The sequence below is a fragment of the Lethenteron reissneri genome, chromosome 9 (genome assembly GCF_015708825.2).
Source record: "Lethenteron reissneri isolate LAM-NWPU_2019-01 chromosome 9, ASM1570882v1, whole genome shotgun sequence".
NCBI classification, from domain to species: domain Eukaryota; kingdom Metazoa; phylum Chordata; class Hyperoartia; order Petromyzontiformes; family Petromyzontidae; genus Lethenteron; species Lethenteron reissneri.
The window spans coordinates 11,480,855-11,498,599 of record NC_083787.1 but is presented as its reverse complement, the minus strand read 5'-3'; the positions used below and the strand labels follow the sequence as shown (position 1 = coordinate 11,498,599).

Genomic DNA, 17,745 nt, shown 5'->3' with positions numbered 1-17,745 from the left:
AACCTTACTAATTGGCTGTGTCGGGTGGTGGCGGGTTTAACAACATATTTACGCGGTCTAACCCAAAAACACTGTATTAAGTATGATTGTTAGTTCCATTAGCCCGAGTATAAACTTTTTCTTAAATGATAAATCACCCTTCGATGCATTCATTGCGTTTAAAGTGCGAAAGAATCAATTTTAGTTCATTATTAATGGTCACGTACCCAGAAAAAAACATATAGCGGCCTAATGTTTCATTCAAGCAATGACACGTGTCCACAGTACTGCGTCACGTGTCACACTGGTGCTGGTAAAGTGCAAACTCGTGTACATCAGGATCATGAGCCATGGTCTGTCTACTGCTGAATAAAGATATCCACATCACCGTGAGCCACGGTCTATCCACTGCAGAAAGAAGACCGCCTCACATCATCACTCACGGTCCCGCCATACTCCAATCTATCTCCTGCAATCTATCTCCTGCACACAAGTTGATCCATCTCACTCCATCTCCGCCGTGGTCGACCTCTACATCATTTACGCGATCTAACCCAAAAACACCTCTTATGGATGATATTGGTCGCGAAAGCCTACGTGCTCTACATCATTTTACACACTCCCAGCATAAACACACTTCCAGCACACACGCATACTCCCAGCGTAAACACACTCCAAGCACACACACACTCCCAACACACACTCTCAGCACGTACACACTGCCAGCACAGACCCCGGTGCCATGGGTTGATTGAGATAAATCGCAGATGCGCTCTACCTGTGCTCCCCACTATGCCAATTAGATGCGCTTTATTCTTCCAGTGCTCTGCTCGTTGTTGTGAGCGTCTCTTCTCCACCCTCCGCTGTTGCTGGAGGGCGGCTGCCTCCATCGGCCTTGTGGTGTCCTTCACGAGCCTCTTCCTCCTCCACAGAGGCCAATCTTGACACCTCTGATACCGGTCGTCGGCAAGTCCACTCAGCGCCGCATCCTCCCGTACCACATCAGCTCCATCTCTTCTCCAGCCCGTGCTGTGCCCGTTTACCCCCCTCGATCTGGCCAAAGAGAAGCTGCTTGGGCATGCGGTGGCTGGGCATGCGACGGCTCACGCAAACAGACGTTAGCACGATGAATCTGCGTGCATGTCATGAAGAGCCAGATTGCATAGCGCATGTACATGCACACAACAATTTTCAATCCACTGCTGGATGAAGGTCTCCTCTCCACGTGGTCTCGATCATGGAGATTATTTGACTTCCTCACCATGCTAGTCAAATACGATGTCAGCCCTGGCTGGGAATCCAACTCGGGTCGCCGGGATCATAGCGCGGTGCGCTAACCACTCGGCCGCCGCTCCCACCCCCCAGTGCGTTCTACGATTTCGGTGCGAATGCCGCCTCATCGCCTTTTCGTTCCCGACGCATTCTGGGTGATGCGCATCCACGCGTCCGCAATCCACCATCTCCACCCTCCTCATCCCCTCCCTCCCTCTCTCCATGCCTCTCTCTCAGACGCATTGCGAGAGAAGGGGAGGGGTGCGCATGGAGAGGAGGAGGGGAGGGGAGATGATGGGAGGGGGTAGGAGAGGAGGGGAGGAGAGAGGATGGGAGGATAGAGGTTGGGGCAAAGGAGGGGAGGGGGGAAGAGATAATGGGATGGGATAGGAGCACAGGGGAGGGTAGAGGAGGGGGGAAGAGAGGAGATGGGGAGGAGGAGGAGGGGAGAGGACGCGAGTCGCAAGGGATGGATAATCCCCTGACATTGGTTACAATGTTGGGCGCGTTATACAGCGTGGCACTGGAAGGGAGAGAGGGCGGGTGGGGTGGGGAGGGGGGAGAGAGGGTGGGACGATGAGTGGGAGGGCGCCTCCCTGGCCGCTATAAGAAGCCGGCCTGGAGCGCTCCCCTCCCAAGAAACGCGACCTGCATCGTCTCGCTCTGCACCACCACCGCGTCCTGCACCACCACCACCGCGTCCTGCACCAGTCCCCCAGCTGCCGCGCTCCCCGCCACCACCACCACCACCATGCGTGAGATCGTGCACATCCAGGCCGGCCAGTGCGGCAACCAGATCGGCGCCAAGGTGAGAGTGACACCTCGTCACCCCCACCACCACCACCGCCATCATCATCATTGTCACGATCATAACGCTCTCATTCGTATTCATTCAGATCATCATCATCCACATCGTCACGAGCATACACACTCTCGTCCATATTCATTCAGATCATCATCCTCCACATCATCATGCACATGGCACACATCACCATGCTCATCCTAAGAGACAGAATCCTCATCACCACCTCTTCATTCTCCCCCGACTGCGCTTGTTTATTCCACCACCTCCACGGTTCTTCTGTACCCTCCTCTTGCACGGATCCCACCTCTTCCTACAACCGCCACCTCCTCCTCGTTCACCTGCTCCACCTCCCATTAATTGCCCATTCTCCACCTCTTCCTAGCCTCCCCTCTTCCTCCTCCTCCTCTTCGAGGGCGTGGTCCTGGTCCTTCCTCGTGCGCCACCGAATTTCGCGACGTCAAGAAATCGTCTGATCGCTGATGCCGCCCACACTTCCATCCTAGTAGCATTGCTACCCGTATAGCCTCCTCCTCTCTCCTGTCAATCCACTGCTGGATGAGGTGGGGGGGGGGTGTGCTCCCCAAACCTGTGTGCGGGCCGTGGGAGAGTGATTTGACCATTATTCAGCGCGCTGGTGAGTCGAGAGGGGGGAGCACATGCATCGAATCTTGAAACAGCATTACGAGACTGGACCACAAATAAAACACACAAATAAATCTTCGAAATCGGACACGCGGGAGGGTGTGTCCTCACAATGCTATCGAAGGAGTTATCGTCTACGATGCTATTCGACGAGATCCATCCGATCATTCGCTGATTCATCGCCACTGCAATAGAAGCACCAATCAATGATAGAGACATCATCAACGTCACAATTATCGCTGTTACTCCGAAATATCGCATTATGTTAAACAACAACAAAACGTTGCCGCTGATGCTGCTTCTGAAGAAGGGTCATGGTTCGAACCGTCGCCAATGTGAGGCGTCCCTCTGCAGGGGCAGAGTTGGTTCGAGACGAAAGTGAGGGGGGGGGGTTGTGCGCACCGCCGCCTGCCCAATGCAGCATCACCCAAAAAAAAGAATAATAATAATAAAAACGAAACATTGTAATTACTAAATAACATTGCCATGATTACACAACGTTGGTGATAGCAGGAATTTAATGGGGGTTGTTGCATTCCTTGCAGGGAAATCGATAGATTCGGTGATTCATATATTTTTTATATATTTAATAAAAAAAATTGTGACGTCGATTTGCATAGATCCGCGTTTGATTTGAAACAAAGACATCACCCCCCACCCCCGTTCTCCACGCCCTGGGAGTGGGGGATGCCCCTCCCCTCATCCCGGCCTCCTATTTCCCCAGATATCGATTTTAGGAGAGGTTAATTTTATTGTGGTTTTTTTTCTCCCCATGCCTTACTTCCCGCATCATCTCCCCCAGATGGTCAATTTCATTTCTCCCATCTGTGCGGAATTTCAGGCGACAGTTTCTGCTATAAAAATCGCGTCTCGTGTTGCTTTTGAATAATTCTGGGGGGGCGGGAGGGCTTAAATCAAGCCATCGTTGTCTTAATAAAAATTCCGATTCTGTGTTTAATTGGAGCGGCTAAAGAATCATCAAGCTCGCTCTCCGCTTCCCGCCGGAGCCTTGCACTGCATACTAATAACGTGCAACCAACCCCCTGACACCCGTGGCAGACGCGAGCGAAATAAGAGATGAATAAATAATAAGCAGCCACATGATTTAATAAATGAACACATGCAGGCATTCTTGCAACTGTTCTTTCCGTAGATATATCAGCACACTGAGTATATATCGATAAAACAGCATGAAAATGGATATGACGAAGACGACGATGCTGATGATGCTGATGATGTTATTGATGCTAATGATGTTGGCGATTTTGATGAATATGGTATTGGTGATGTTGGTGACGCTGATGATGTTGGCGATGCTGATGATGATGACTGCGTATGCTGATGATGTTGTTGGTGATATACTGATGATGTTGGTGATGTTGATGATGATTTTGTTGGTGATGCTGATGATGACTGTGTATGTTGACGATGAATGCGAAATGAACGAGCAGATCGTAGCTGCCTGGCTGGAGTAACGTCACTGCTGGGGAGTGAGTAGCATTGATTGCATGGGAGGGGTGTGGGGAGTGCGAAGGGATGGGTTCGATAGCGACCGAGGGTCGTGACTGATGACAAGGGGGAGACGTTTCAGGGGCGTGGGTGGAGTTTGGAGGGTCGGAGGGAGAAGGGGGGGGGGCGCCTGGGTTGGGGTTTGATAACTGGGGTGAGAGGGAAGGGGGAGGCTCCGCCTACCACCCCCCAAGATCTCAGGGGTGGGGTCGCTTCGCCAGCTGCTGTCGAGGCATTGGGAGCGGGCAGGCGAGGGGGGGGGTGCAGGGGAGTGCACAGGCGGTGCAACTGCACCGGAGCCCAATGGGTGCCCAGGCCACGGGATACGTGCAGGAGTGGGGGAATTGGGGAGGGGAATGTGAGGGGGGGGGCCCAATGTATTGCTTGCACTAGGGCCCACGCCAACCGCGCTATATCTGTGTGCCCCCGTGTAGGGGTGCCGCTGTGCAGGAGGCGACGGGGGCATCCCCCAAGCCGTGAGGGGCTCTGGCGGTTATTTGACCATACTTCACCAGACTATCACGTACCCTTGCAAGCAGCCCCCAGCATCCGTTTAGTGCGGGGTGGTCGCCCATTGAAGCCGCAGCAGTCGCGACGATTTGGCCATCGGCACCGTTACGCCGAAGCGAAATGAGAGCATCATTCGCACCTTATTTGCGTCGTGGCTTTTAAAACGGTTATTTCGATACGAATCGATACAATTTCGATGCATCGCCGCACCAGCGTCAAACACGCCTCTGAGATGTGTCGTCACAGACTGTGGGTCGGGCTGGAGGCGTGCGGCGGGCGCTGGGAAGAGTGCCCAGGGGTGGGGGCTAGCGGGGGAGGGCAGGGGAGGATGGAGGGGGCGATGAAAATGGGGGGGAGGGGGGATGGTTCGGGACCCCTCCCACGTATCCGCAATGCGGACTCCACACTCCCTCCTCCCTCACCCCACCCCCCGCCACCGCCACCACTCCCATCCTCACCTCCTTACACCGCGCCCCTCTGCAGCGCTACGTGGGGGGGGGGGGGCGCTCGTTGAAGCGCTCAACATTCGCCGCTGCAATTCCGCTGCCTTGATGCGCGTATTGCTTCAGCCGGACCTCGCCTCCCAACGGCTTCCAGCGCCGCGCATCAAACGCCCACGGCCACTGCGCTCGCTCTGCCTTTGTCCGCCGAAGGCCGCCGGAAAAATCCCGCGACCCTAAATCCCCGACTCCGCGCGGGGTGTGGCGGTCGCGCCGACGCAGCGACGTCTCTCGGACCTGAGCGGACGAATCGATCGTTCGCCCATCGGTCGAATTAATTGGGCGAATAATTGCCGAGCGAGCGATCGAGCTGGTGAATGAACGAATCTTCGGACGAACGAATGAATGAATGAGATAATCATTGTCCGGACGATTCAAATAACGGGACCGTGTGACCGATTGCATCGATGATGAATGACTCGATGGAAATACCGACGAGTTTGTAATTGAACGCATTTTTGAGTCGTTGAATGAATTAATTGATGGCAAAACGAATGAAGACTGGGCGGGCATTTGCTCGTGTCGCACAAAGGTTGTACTCGGGCCACGCACGGAGACGCAGCAGAGCCAGGCACGCGGCTGGCGTGGTTATCGGTGCCCATAAATCTGAACCCTCGGTGTGGTGGGGATCACGTGGACACGTAAACATGATAAATACGTTCGATTCGTCATTTTTAAAAAGCCAATGATAATGGAACATGATTACAGATGATGATGGTGATCATCATACCGAAACCAATTGAGTAATGATGAGCGTGATGATGATTGCTTTGCCTGGCGAAGATGACGAGGAGTTGATGATGCGGCGTCAACTCAGCGCGAGTTCAACTCAGTCGTCTGCCCCCTGTCTCCTCCACGCCCCCCCCCCCCCCCCCCCCGTGTCTCCCCGTGTCTCCCCGTGTCTGGTGTCTTCACTCGGCCCTCTCGTGTCTCCCCGTGTCTCCCCGTGTCTCCCCGTGTCTGATGTCTTCACTCGGCCCTCTCGTGTCTCCCCGTGTCTCCCCGTGTCTGGTGTCTTCACTCGGCCCTCTCGTGTCTCCCCGTGTCTCCCCGTGTCTCCCCGTGTCTGGTGTCTTCACTCGGCCCTCTCGTGTCTCCCCGTGTCTCCCCGTGTCTGGTGTCTTCACTCGGCCCTCTCGTGTCTCCCCGTGTCTCCCCGTGTCTGGTGTCTTCACTCGGCCCTCTCGTGTCTCCCTCGTGTCCCCTCCACGTCTTCCCGATGCCTCCCCCTGTCTCCACGCCTGTCCCCCACCGTGCCCCCGCCCCATCGTCTTCAACCCCCCCCCCCACCGTGCCCCCCCCCCACCGTGCCCCCCCCCCCCCACCGTGCCCCCCCCACCGTGTCCCTCCCCCCCCACGTGCCCCTCTCTCCCCCACCATGTCCTCCCCCCCCCCACCGTGCAGTTCTGGGAAGTGATCAGCGATGAGCACGGGATCGACCCCACGGGCTCGTACCATGGAGACAGCGACCTGCAACTCGAGAGGATCAACGTCTACTACAACGAGGCGTCGGGTACGGCGCGGGGAGCCCTCACGGTCCACTCGGCCTCACCGCTCCCCACTGCGGCTGGGCAGCGTCGCCGCCTCGCGTCGCCGTGAACAGCGCGAGCGCCAGAGTCGGTGGCGCAACGGGCGTGGGGCCACCACGCAGGGGGTGCCTTGGCCCTGGCCCCCCCCCCCCCACTCTGGTGGCCAAAGCTACGAGTTGGGGGGCCCCCTTGACAACCTACATGAGTTTTGTTTCCAACAAGAGTGGAAAGAGAACAACGACTTATTTAGCACGCAGTTTATGTTCGTGAAAACGCTTTCATCCGCGTTCCGCGTTTACATTTAATTAATTAATTCACGCTCGGCAAATTGCGCATCGCGTGTCTGTTTCTATGTTGTCATCACCACCACTACCACCACCAGGGTGTAACCAGGTAGACACGCAGAGCTGTCCTAGCTGCATTGTGCCAAGATGGAGCACCCCCACAGCGTTAAATGTTCGAGACCGTGAGCGTAACGAGGACGTGATGAGGCAAGAGAAGACGCGCGATCTAGAACAGCCTCTAGGAGCGACTGTGCGGGACAAATCAATTATTGGGGCGCCACATGATCCGATTGCCGCACCCCCTGAGCTGATAATGTCGTTCCTACGCCACTGGCCCGAGTTTAATAGGCGCTCGCAAACAGAGCTTACATCTGTGGGGTAAACTATAGAGGAGGTGATTGACTTTGTATAGCCATCACCGTCATCATCACCGATCACGTTTTAAAGTAACCACGTTTTATTATCATCATCACCATCATAATAAACACGTGCCATCATCACATCCTTTATAAGCATAATCGGTAAGATAGTCAGCTTTTTTATCCCTTGTAATTGCGACGAGGCTTCGTGATGATGATGGTCAGAGCCAAAATGTGTTTGCCGATCGAGATTCAGAGAATGTTATAGGGAGATGGATTGGTGTATACACACGTGTGTGTGTGTGTACACGTGTGTGTGTGTAACTATGTGTCTGTATCTGCCTGTGTCTCTGCGTGTGTCTCTGCACGTGTCTCTGTGTGTGTCTCTGTGTGTGTGTCTCTGTGCGTGTCTGTGTCTCTGTGTGGGTCCCATGCGTATCTGCAGGGGGTAAGTTCGTCCCAAGAGCCATCCTAGTCGACCTGGAACCCGGCACCATGGACTCCGTCCGCTCCGGACCTTTCGGACAAATCTTCCGGCCCGACAACTTCGTCTTCGGTAGGCAACCAAGGCTGCTGCTCGCTTCCTTGATTTTGTTGAACCCGATGTGATCTCAGGAGACCAGGACAGGAGTCTCATTGCAAGAGTGACCTGGGGCATGAGTCTGTGATAAAACCACTTAATCGAGCAATAATTTGTGATCGCCAGGTCGCTTCTGAAAAATAGCTATATAGCTCAGAGGGCCTTGCCTGGTAAAATAAATATAGTTTAGTTTAGTGTGATCCCATTTGCGTAATTTTGCAATGTAATTTTCAATTTTTGAAAACTTGGACCATGACATCGGCACACCATGGCCTCCTTCCTCGTTCTGAAAGATGCCACGTGATCCTTAACGTCCACCGCGATGCAGACGGCGCAGAGTTATGAATCAGTGCGGCCTGCCAGAACCGAACCACGAACCTCCAAAACCGTTAGCTTCGTCGGAGGGTCCCAGGTTGTCCCATCCGCCCACTTCAATTTGTTGAGAAATCCCAAAGACAAAGATCCCTCGTATAGCCTGAACAGACTTTGTTGTTAGCGAGCACCTGATGAAGGCCACCACGGCACACAAGGGGGTGGGTGGCCAGCACCACACAGGGCTGCCTTTATCTCCCTCGTGACTACACACCGCACCAGGAACTCATTTGAGGCTGAGTCGACCTAGAGAAAGCCCAGGACCGGTTCAGATAATTGTCATTGATGTTGGCCGTGAGCGGGAATCGAACTCGGGTCGCCGGGTTCGTAGCTCAGCGCGTTAACTGCTACACTACCACTCCGCCCTGGGGGGGGGGGAAGCGAGATGCAATGACGCAAGATGCGCCGGGCCACATAGTGACCCCCCCTCCCACCCATTCCACCGCAGGCCAGAGTGGCGCGGGTAACAACTGGGCCAAGGGCCACTACACGGAGGGTGCGGAGCTGGTGGACTCGGTGCTGGACGTGGTGCGCAAGGAGGCGGAGAGCTGCGACTGCCTGCAGGGCTTCCAGCTGACGCACTCGCTGGGCGGGGGCACCGGCTCGGGCATGGGCACCCTGCTCATCAGCAAGATTCGCGAGGAGTACCCCGACCGCATCATGAACACCTTCAGTGTGGTGCCCTCCCCCAAGGTGAGCAGACTAGAGAACTACTCGGTGGAGGGCTATAGAACAGGAGGACTAAAATAATGTACAGGAGGATTATGGATTACAGCCCCAAAGGGCATAGCTCTGGAGGATGAACCCCGACCGCATCATGAATACTTTTCAGCGTGGTGCCTTCACTCAAGGTGACACCAGCCCTGCCACCCTGAGACTGAGGAACTGGAACTACACCTGGCACGAGGTCCTACACGAGTAGTTGCCCCAATGCTTGCCCTGACACGAGTTCTGAACCTAGACCTGACACTGACATTTACCCAGAATGACAATCGGTATTTATCCTGGAAAAATCCGATGAGCTATAAAGCTCTTTTTTTGCAGATGTCCAGTAGGGGCACGGGGTCATAACGTTACAATAACAAACAATGCAAAAACACGATAGGTGTGCAAAGTATAGGAAAGGTAAAAAAAACCCTAAAAGTTAATACAAAGAATAGATCAAGTATAAAAGTTCAAATTGCATAAGTACACCAATTCATCAAACTTGGGCAAGGCATCAAAAATAGTCCCAGGCGCACCAAGACAACACACAGTCCCCCTCAATAGAATTGCACATTAAAATGTAACTATTGATCACATTGACAAATCTGGTTATATCCACCACAAATGAGGTTCCAATGGAGTGTCCCAGTAGTCAAAAATTGGTAGAATTATAGGTTCAAAAATTAGCAAAAAATTGTTGGAACAATCGAATAGGAAAACATTATTTCCTTCTTTATTATTTTTTATTTTATTTTCTATCCACGTGACTTTATCGAAAGAACAGAGAATATTGTTTCCTTCTGTATAAAAACCCTATCCACACACACCCTCCACCCAGAAGCAACCACTGAATACTATCCCTGACTGATCCTAAACCATAACCTCTGTATGCGTAACTTCTACCTCTGCCACTTAATTGACACTAAACTCTAACCCTAACCAATACCCCTGCTTTAACTCTACCTCTATGAGTACCCCTAAATATAACCCAACCACGACTGCCCCCCACACCACCCTAAGTGTCGGACACAGTGGTGGAGCCGATCAACACCACTCACCCATCTGCCTACCAACCAACTCGCACACCCACCCACCGACCCACTTGCCCACCCACCCACTCACCCATCCACCCACCAAACCTCTCGCCCACCCACCTTTCAACCCACTTGCCCACCCACCAATCCACTCGCCCACCCACCAAACCACCTACCCACCCAATCACCCAACCACCTACCCAATCACCCACCCACCTACCCACTCGCCCATCCACCCATCTACCCACTCACCCATCCACCCATCTATCCACTCGCCTACCCACAAACCCATTTGCCCACCCCAGCCAGCTACCCACTCTCCCACCCACCCACTCACCCACCCACCCACTCACCCACCCACATACGTACTTTCTCACGCTCCCCCCCCCCCCCACTCTCTCCCCAACGCAGGTGTCGGACACGGTGGTGGAGCCGTACAACGCGACGCTGTCGGTCCACCAGCTGGTGGAGAACACGGACGAGACATACTGCATCGACAACGAGGCGCTCTATGACATCTGCTTCCGCACCCTCAAGCTCACGACGCCCACATACGGCGACCTCAACCACCTGGTGTCGGCCACCATGAGCGGCGTCACCACCTGCCTGCGCTTCCCGGGACAGCTCAACGCCGACCTGCGCAAGCTCGCCGTCAACATGGTGCCCTTCCCTCGCCTGCACTTCTTCATGCCGGGCTTCGCGCCGCTCACCAGCCGCGGCTCGCAGCAGTACCGCGCGCTCACCGTGCCCGAGCTCACCCAGCAGATGTTCGACGCTAAGAACATGATGGCGGCGTGCGACCCGCGGCACGGCCGCTACCTCACGGTGGCCGCCATCTTCCGCGGGCGTATGTCCATGAAGGAGGTGGACGAGCAGATGCTGAGCGTGCAGAACAAGAACAGCAGCTACTTCGTCGAGTGGATCCCCAACAACGTGAAGACGGCCGTGTGCGACATCCCGCCGCGTGGCCTCAAGATGTCCGCCACCTTCATCGGCAACAGCACGGCCATCCAGGTGAGCGGGGGGGTGGGCGGGCGCATGGTTTAAATAGAGCTCTCACGAATTATGATTGTCTCATTCACAAAGGCACAAGCATTCCAAAGCTTGGGAGCTCAACTGGCAAAAAGCCCGATCACCCCCGCAGGAAATGAGCCTTGACTTAAAAGAAGACGATCCGAAGATCTCAGGGGGCACCTCGTTTGGAGTATAGAGATGAGCCAGTTCCTGTAAATCATTCCGAGCTTTGCACCACCTCTCTACGTTACTTTGCGCACTTTTCATTCTGCGTGCTCCCGTTACCTCTGCCACTGTGCCCACTCCACGCGTCACAGCCTGTCAATGTTGCACTGACCGGGCTCGTTCCTTTCCTTCACACCGTATTTACGTATATGTGCGTGTGTATGTTGAACTTATTTTGCAACCATACGTAGTCGACCATATTAATCAGAGGGTTTCGTTACTCTTGGTGATGGTAACGGTGGTAGATGCCTTGATTTTATTTATTTTTCTCAAGGAAGTCTTGCCGAGTCTCGGGATTTCCTCTATGCGAGAGTTCCCGCTACAGTGGGATGTGGGGCCGTTGTTTCCATCGATGAGAGGTTTGGCTTTTTTACATGGTGGGATATTGGAAGAATCAGAGAGAAAACCCACCACGCGTACAAGCGGTTAATGTTCACATTTGTGCACAGATGGATTCAAGAAGCTGTTGGTCACCGTGCAGCTCCGTGTGCCTGCGTTCCCATGTCACATCTCCCCTGTACACCCATGACCCCACGTTCTCACAACCCCATGTTTTAATGTTCACAGGATCCCAACATTCCCACGCCCCTGTGTTCCCCCATGTTCTTATACTCCCCCTCTATATCACATGGCCCCACGTCCCTCTTTCTCCATGTGCTCATGCTTCCGTGTCCCCGTGTCCCTATGGCCCTGCCTGTAATGCCCTCCTGTCCTCATATCCTCATGTCTCCATATCCATATGTTCTTGAATCGCCATGGCCTCATGTTCCCATGTTCTCAATCTCTTTGCACCTGTTGTACCTTCAGGTCATTAAGTCCTTATGTCCCCATGCCCGTGTGGAGGCGAGAGTTGTTGGATCACACAAATGTCACGAAACGTTTTTATAGCAAAAATGTGGACACCAACTGTTCCGTCTGTGTGGGATAGGGTGTTTCCCCCTGGTATGCGTGGGTTTTCTCTAGGTGCTCTGGTTTCCTCCCACATGAAAATAATCATTAATTGCCCAATAACACCTTAATATATATAGAGGACCGTAGAGCTTGGGCAATTGTTGGCACCTGCTCATCATGTGGCTGCCCTCTTGCTTGTCTGTGGTTTATTGTGCCCCCAAGTCACTATGGCGAAATGTTAACTCCCTCGTCTAGTATACAGGAGGTTGTGGATTCGATCCCAACAATAATGCCTGTATATTTGGTGTTTGCATGTCTCTCTCCTGGTGGTCACTTGTATTTTTCTCAGGGTCCTCCGGTTTTCCCCTTCACATTTAGAATCAACATCACACATTTAGAATATTTATGCTGCTATAAATGTCTACGTGGTGATGATGATGATGAAATAGAGCTACGTAGCTCATTGGGCCTTACATGGTAAAATAAAAAATAGATTTAGTAACTTTAGAATCATTCTCTCTCTACGACTGTGAGCAAATACTGTTCAGCGGCCGCGTATGACGGGGCAGCGGGCCCGCACCCATGACACCGAGTCCCTGTAACCCCCCCCCCCCCGTGTGCCCCACAGGAGCTGTTCAAGCGCATCTCCGAGCAGTTCACAGCCATGTTCCGCCGCAAGGCCTTCCTCCACTGGTACACGGGCGAAGGCATGGACGAGATGGAGTTCACCGAGGCGGAGAGCAACATGAACGACCTCGTCTCCGAGTACCAGCAGTACCAGGACGCCACGGCCGAGGAGGCGGGCGAGTTCGAGGAAGAGGAGGGCGAGGACGATGAGGAGGCCTGAGACGTCGGGTGACCTCGTCGCTTGCCGGGGGTGATGAAATCCATGGAAGCTTCCTCGTCGCTCTCTCCCTTTCTCTCTTTCTCTCTCTCTCTCGATGGTTCCATTTGCGCTGCCCAATGGATTTGGTTTGGGGTGTGTGTGTGTGGGTGTGAGTCGCCATGCTGGTGGTGAAGCTGTCATTCTGCAGGTGGTAAAAATTGTCATTCCGCTAGTCAGGCTGTCATACTGGTGGGCTATCAGCCAACCCCGGCAGTCAGGTCGCTGTGCTGGTGGCAAAGCTGCCGTGTTGGCGGCCTTGCCACCACGCCGGCGGTCAGATCGTCGTTGGTCAGATCAAACAGCGGGGGAATGCCGTTATGGAAATCGAAGTTAAGCACGGTCGGCATTTGGACAACAAGCGGGCACTGCGTGCTGCGCTACAAACATGGCAACCCAAGTTAAATTCCCGATCACGGCCAACACCAGTGATGATTATCTGTATCAGTCCTGGGCCTCTCTTAGGTCGACTCAGCCTCAAATGCGTTCCTGGTGCAGTGTGTAAACATCGCCACTGGGAAGACAAATTTGGCCGGGCATGGTGCTGGTCACCCACCCCCTCCTGCGCCGTGCCGGCCTTCATAGGGGCTTGCTAACAGCACTTGTCCCAACAGCCTGTTCAGACTATATAGGGGATCTTTGTCTTTGTTTTATTTATTTATTAATACATCGCACGCACATACACACAGTGAACACTGAGATTCTCAATGAGGGGCATCGTTGTAACTTCCCCATATATCAGCGATTGCTCACCGTTCCAGGTTGAGGAGGCAACTCCAAACGTCACCTCGGGGTTTCCATTCTCAAGTAAATTGTATGCAAAGGCAGAACTGGTCTGTTGTAGTTCAGCTCTCGTGCATTCACCACCACCACCATCATCATTCAGCCTCACATTCCAAACGTCCACCTGCATGGGGTTTTTATCACTGGAGACTGAAAAATCCGGGTTGGAGCTTTTGTAGCCTCCGCTACCTGAAACCACGCGGTGCCGATGCCATCGACGGGACCTCCCTGACGCTTTTGAAAACTGGAATACGCTTTCTCAACCACACTCTGGAAGGAAATCGAACAAGCAACATTGGTCAGCGCAAACCTCGGTGTGGAGGGAAGGAGGAGAGATGACTGAGAAGCTTCCGCGGATTCTCGTGAGCTAAGCCACAGGCCGTCATGTATTAAACACGTGTAACAGCGCATGCGTATGTGAGCCAGCACGTCGTCGTCGTCATGACATCATCATCGTCGTTATCACATCATCATCGCCACGTCATGCCACTCTATGTTGTCATTGCAAGAATTTCACAACATCGCATCATCACACCATTGTCACGACAAACTGGCGGCCCGTCTCGTCACATGATCACGATAGAATTACAACACAACACCATATTGTGACACCACTACCACCACGTTGTCACCATCATGACACCATCGTCACAATACGCCTACCACATCATCTCGTCAACCGCATCAGAATATACTGCCACATCGCATAACCTCGACACCCAGATCAGAATCGTTCATTATCCTGGAGAAATCCGATGACCTATAAAGCTCTTTTTCACAGATGTCCAGTAAATAACTGCACTACCACATCCATCATTGCAGCATTGTCTTCATCATCACGACTTCGTGTCGCGAGGCGTTAATGGGTCCACTACCATTAACCAACCTTTCACTGTCAATTCACTACCACTGTTGATCATTTAATCACTGCTATCTAATTATCATCACGCAGTGTGAACCACCATACCCAGGATGGACGAGGGTTGACCATGCGTCGACCCTTCACTTTTAATCGACAAGTGACCCATCTTGCCGTGCCTCCTCCGCCCACTCCTCACCTCATCATCCGAACACCGTCTCTCTGCCGAACGGGCACACACACGTGTCCAGTTAAAGTCCGCGGACCCAGACCAGGGATCCCATCCGCCGGTGCCGACCTGAGTTGGCCAAAACATTTAGTCGTGTTCTTGCTTTAGGAAGGGATCAACAAACCGTCGTGAGCTATTCGGACGCATGCCACTGTCAACGGGAAGAGGCTATCGCGTGTTCAAACCCGTTGGGAAGTTATTATCCCCCCCATGTTTACAGCCCTGATTTGGTAGTGGCGGTACCACGTGGTTTGTGGACCACAGGGGCCCCAATTGAGAACGTGTTAATACTGTGACGACTGGGCTCTGTGTAACCTCTGCGGAATAGTGCTACAGAATACAGAGCAACGGATGCAAATGTTGCAACGTCGAACACGGAGCTGATGTCGTTGCTATTCTTTTTTTGTAATGATGCACAGTTGGTAGATTTGACCGCCAACCATGTACACACAGTTGGTCGTCGCCAATCGTGTAATGAAGGGAGTCCGGAGGCCACTTCTGGACAGGAGCAACTAAAGGAGTGAAAGGAATGGGAGACCATGGCAGACAGCGAGAGAGAGAGGGGGAGCCTCGCCCAGAAGTGGGAAGTTAGAGGCTCGAGTCGTCGCCGCTCTGGTGACCGGGAGATCGTTGATCGATGTTCGGTCGCCGGGGCCGGCGGTGGCGTGAGTCGTGATTTCTCGCTCAAACAGAGTCGGTCGCGTGAACGAAGGCTGCTACCATCTTCCGCTCCATTTACGGACTGAACAAAGAACGACCAATACACTCCTGGCCCTTGTAAATAAACACTGCAATTACCTGGTCAACATGATACGTTGGCACGTCCACCAACAAGGTTGACATGGTTTTTTGCCGAGTAGCCCTACCACTGAAGTTTTGCCAATTTAATTGGCACCAACGTAAACTCTGACCCCGGGTCTAATTCCCCTCTCCTCCCGCCGTTTGGTCCCCCTCATCCATGAACTCTGCTTCTGTCGTCGCCTCCTCCGGTCTGTTGCCACGAACTTTATGCAAAGCATTTGTCGAGGTCTATGTTGATATCATTTGTCAGTGTCGCATGCGCTGTGGTGGTGCATCGATGTGTTCTTTGTATTATTTTGCGGGACGAGCTTGCGCGGACACGTACGTCACTCGCGACGCGTGCTTTCTAACGCGTGCTTTGTTACGCGTGTCGGAGTGCGAGCCAACAAGAATAAAACAAAAAAGCTGCCAACTTTATCCTCGCCCTCCGCCCGCTCTGTGTGAGAGTGTCCCCAAGACTTGAATCGAATATCATAATGGGAGCCGCCCCTGCGCACTACTCACTCGCTCTCGTCGAGAGAGGTCCAGAGGACGACTCAGATGCGCGAGGAGTAATCACAGACGGGCAGGGAGGCAGCAGACACGCGGTGACCCGGTGCCAACAATTGCCCAAGCTTTGCAGTCCCCTCTTTATTAAGATGTTTTCAGCCAACTAATGAGTGCACCCGGAGAAAATGCACGCGTGCAAGGGGAGGAAACACTCTATGCCACACAGACGGAACAGGTGGCGTCCACATGTTTTGCTGTACTGCCTGGTCCTGACGATCTAGGGTACGTTTGCCTCCTCTACGCCCACGAGAAAGGCGACTTTCACATCTCCGTGTGGTGATCCGCCAACCCTCGCCGCTGTCTCCACAGTGCTGGAGTACAAGCCACGTGCAGCGTCGCCACCACCGCCGGGATTCTGTTGTAAGGGATGTCAGGGGAAGGATTCCCACCAATAGGAGGGGGAGTGGGACGGTGACAGGGGAAGGGGGAGAAGCGAGCGAGGAGATATAAGGGAGAGGACGGGCGGGAAGAGGGGGATCTTGGCAGGAACGAGATTGAGATGGCTGGGGACAGGTGTGGACTGGAGGAAAGGAATAAAAGACGAACCCCTCTTCAACCTTGTGTCGGCTCTCCTACACTGTTACCACTGTGATCTCGACGTACATGTGTAACGGGTTCCGGAGACACTTGTAGATGTAACTTCTTTATTACAATACAACACTCCAACAGTCCTGATACTCTGTTACAGCCTAGGTACACAGCCTAGCTACACAGCCTAGATACTCTAGATACTCTACTCTGGCTACGCTCGCCCTCACAAGGTCGTAGAGTCGGGAGTTCCAGAGTCCCACCACTGGCTCTCACAGCATCCCAGGGTCTTCAGATGGCTGGTCGTGGGTCTTGAGTCTTGAGTTACAACTGGGCCCCGATCGTCCAGGGAGCTCTCCTTTTATGCCTGGTCCAACGAGGGGTGGGGCCGTGTGCGCCACCAGACATCCCACAGAGCACACGCAGCCCCCCCCCCCCCCCCCCCGTTGGCGGCGCCTAGGGGATTAAGCGCCTGGGAACTCAACGCCTGGCGCCCAGAGGCTTAAGCGTCTGGACTCGCCTGGGATCCCAGAGCCCCCAGCAGCCCCTCCCTTCTTATGTCACTACACATGCACGTCAGGGGTTCTCAAGAGTGGTCTCGCCGGTTCGATTCGATTTTTCGGCGCGGCGGTTGGCACAATGGTGCAAGTTTATTAAATCTCCCTTCCACCGCTCTGTCCACTCAGCATGATGTATCGGTATGCCATAGTTGGTGGATTTTTCACTGGGATCCTCCGGTTTTAGCCTCCACATTTAGAACCAACATACCGTTTGTAGTTTTTGGCTGCTATGCATTTCCACACGATTCGCCCACTCTATTGAGCTATCATGTGTGATGGCCAGGTTGCTTCTGGAAAAGAACTACGCAGCTCAGTGAGCCTTACTTGGTACAAATAAAAAAAA

The 17,745-nt window shown here is 53.5% G+C and overlaps 1 protein-coding gene across 1 annotated transcript; it reads left to right on the top strand.

The window, feature by feature from the left end:
* Positions 1-1,880: 1,880 nt before the first annotated feature.
* On the top strand, positions 1,881-16,182 carry LOC133340239 (tubulin beta chain-like). Its single transcript, XM_061548271.1, has 6 exons — positions 1,881-2,059; positions 6,622-6,730; positions 7,835-7,945; positions 8,790-9,034; positions 10,492-11,094; positions 12,839-16,182. Exons 1-6 carry the CDS (start codon positions 2,003-2,005, stop codon positions 13,055-13,057), a joined length of 1,344 nt encoding a protein of 447 aa, XP_061404255.1. The 5' UTR covers positions 1,881-2,002; the 3' UTR covers positions 13,058-16,182.
* Positions 16,183-17,745: the final 1,563 nt, after the last annotated feature.

Excerpts from the sequence above, each read along its gene's own strand:
- LOC133340239 (XM_061548271.1), top strand. The coding sequence starts at position 2,003 with ATGCGTGAGATCGTGCACATCCAGGCCGGCCAGTGCGGCAACCAGATC. Across the intron at positions 6,731-7,834 it reads CTACTACAACGAGGCGTCGG|GGGGTAAGTTCGTCCCAAGA; the intron begins GTACGGCGCGGG and ends GCGTATCTGCAG. Across the intron at positions 9,035-10,491 it reads GTGTGGTGCCCTCCCCCAAG|GTGTCGGACACGGTGGTGGA; the intron begins GTGAGCAGACTA and ends TCCCCAACGCAG.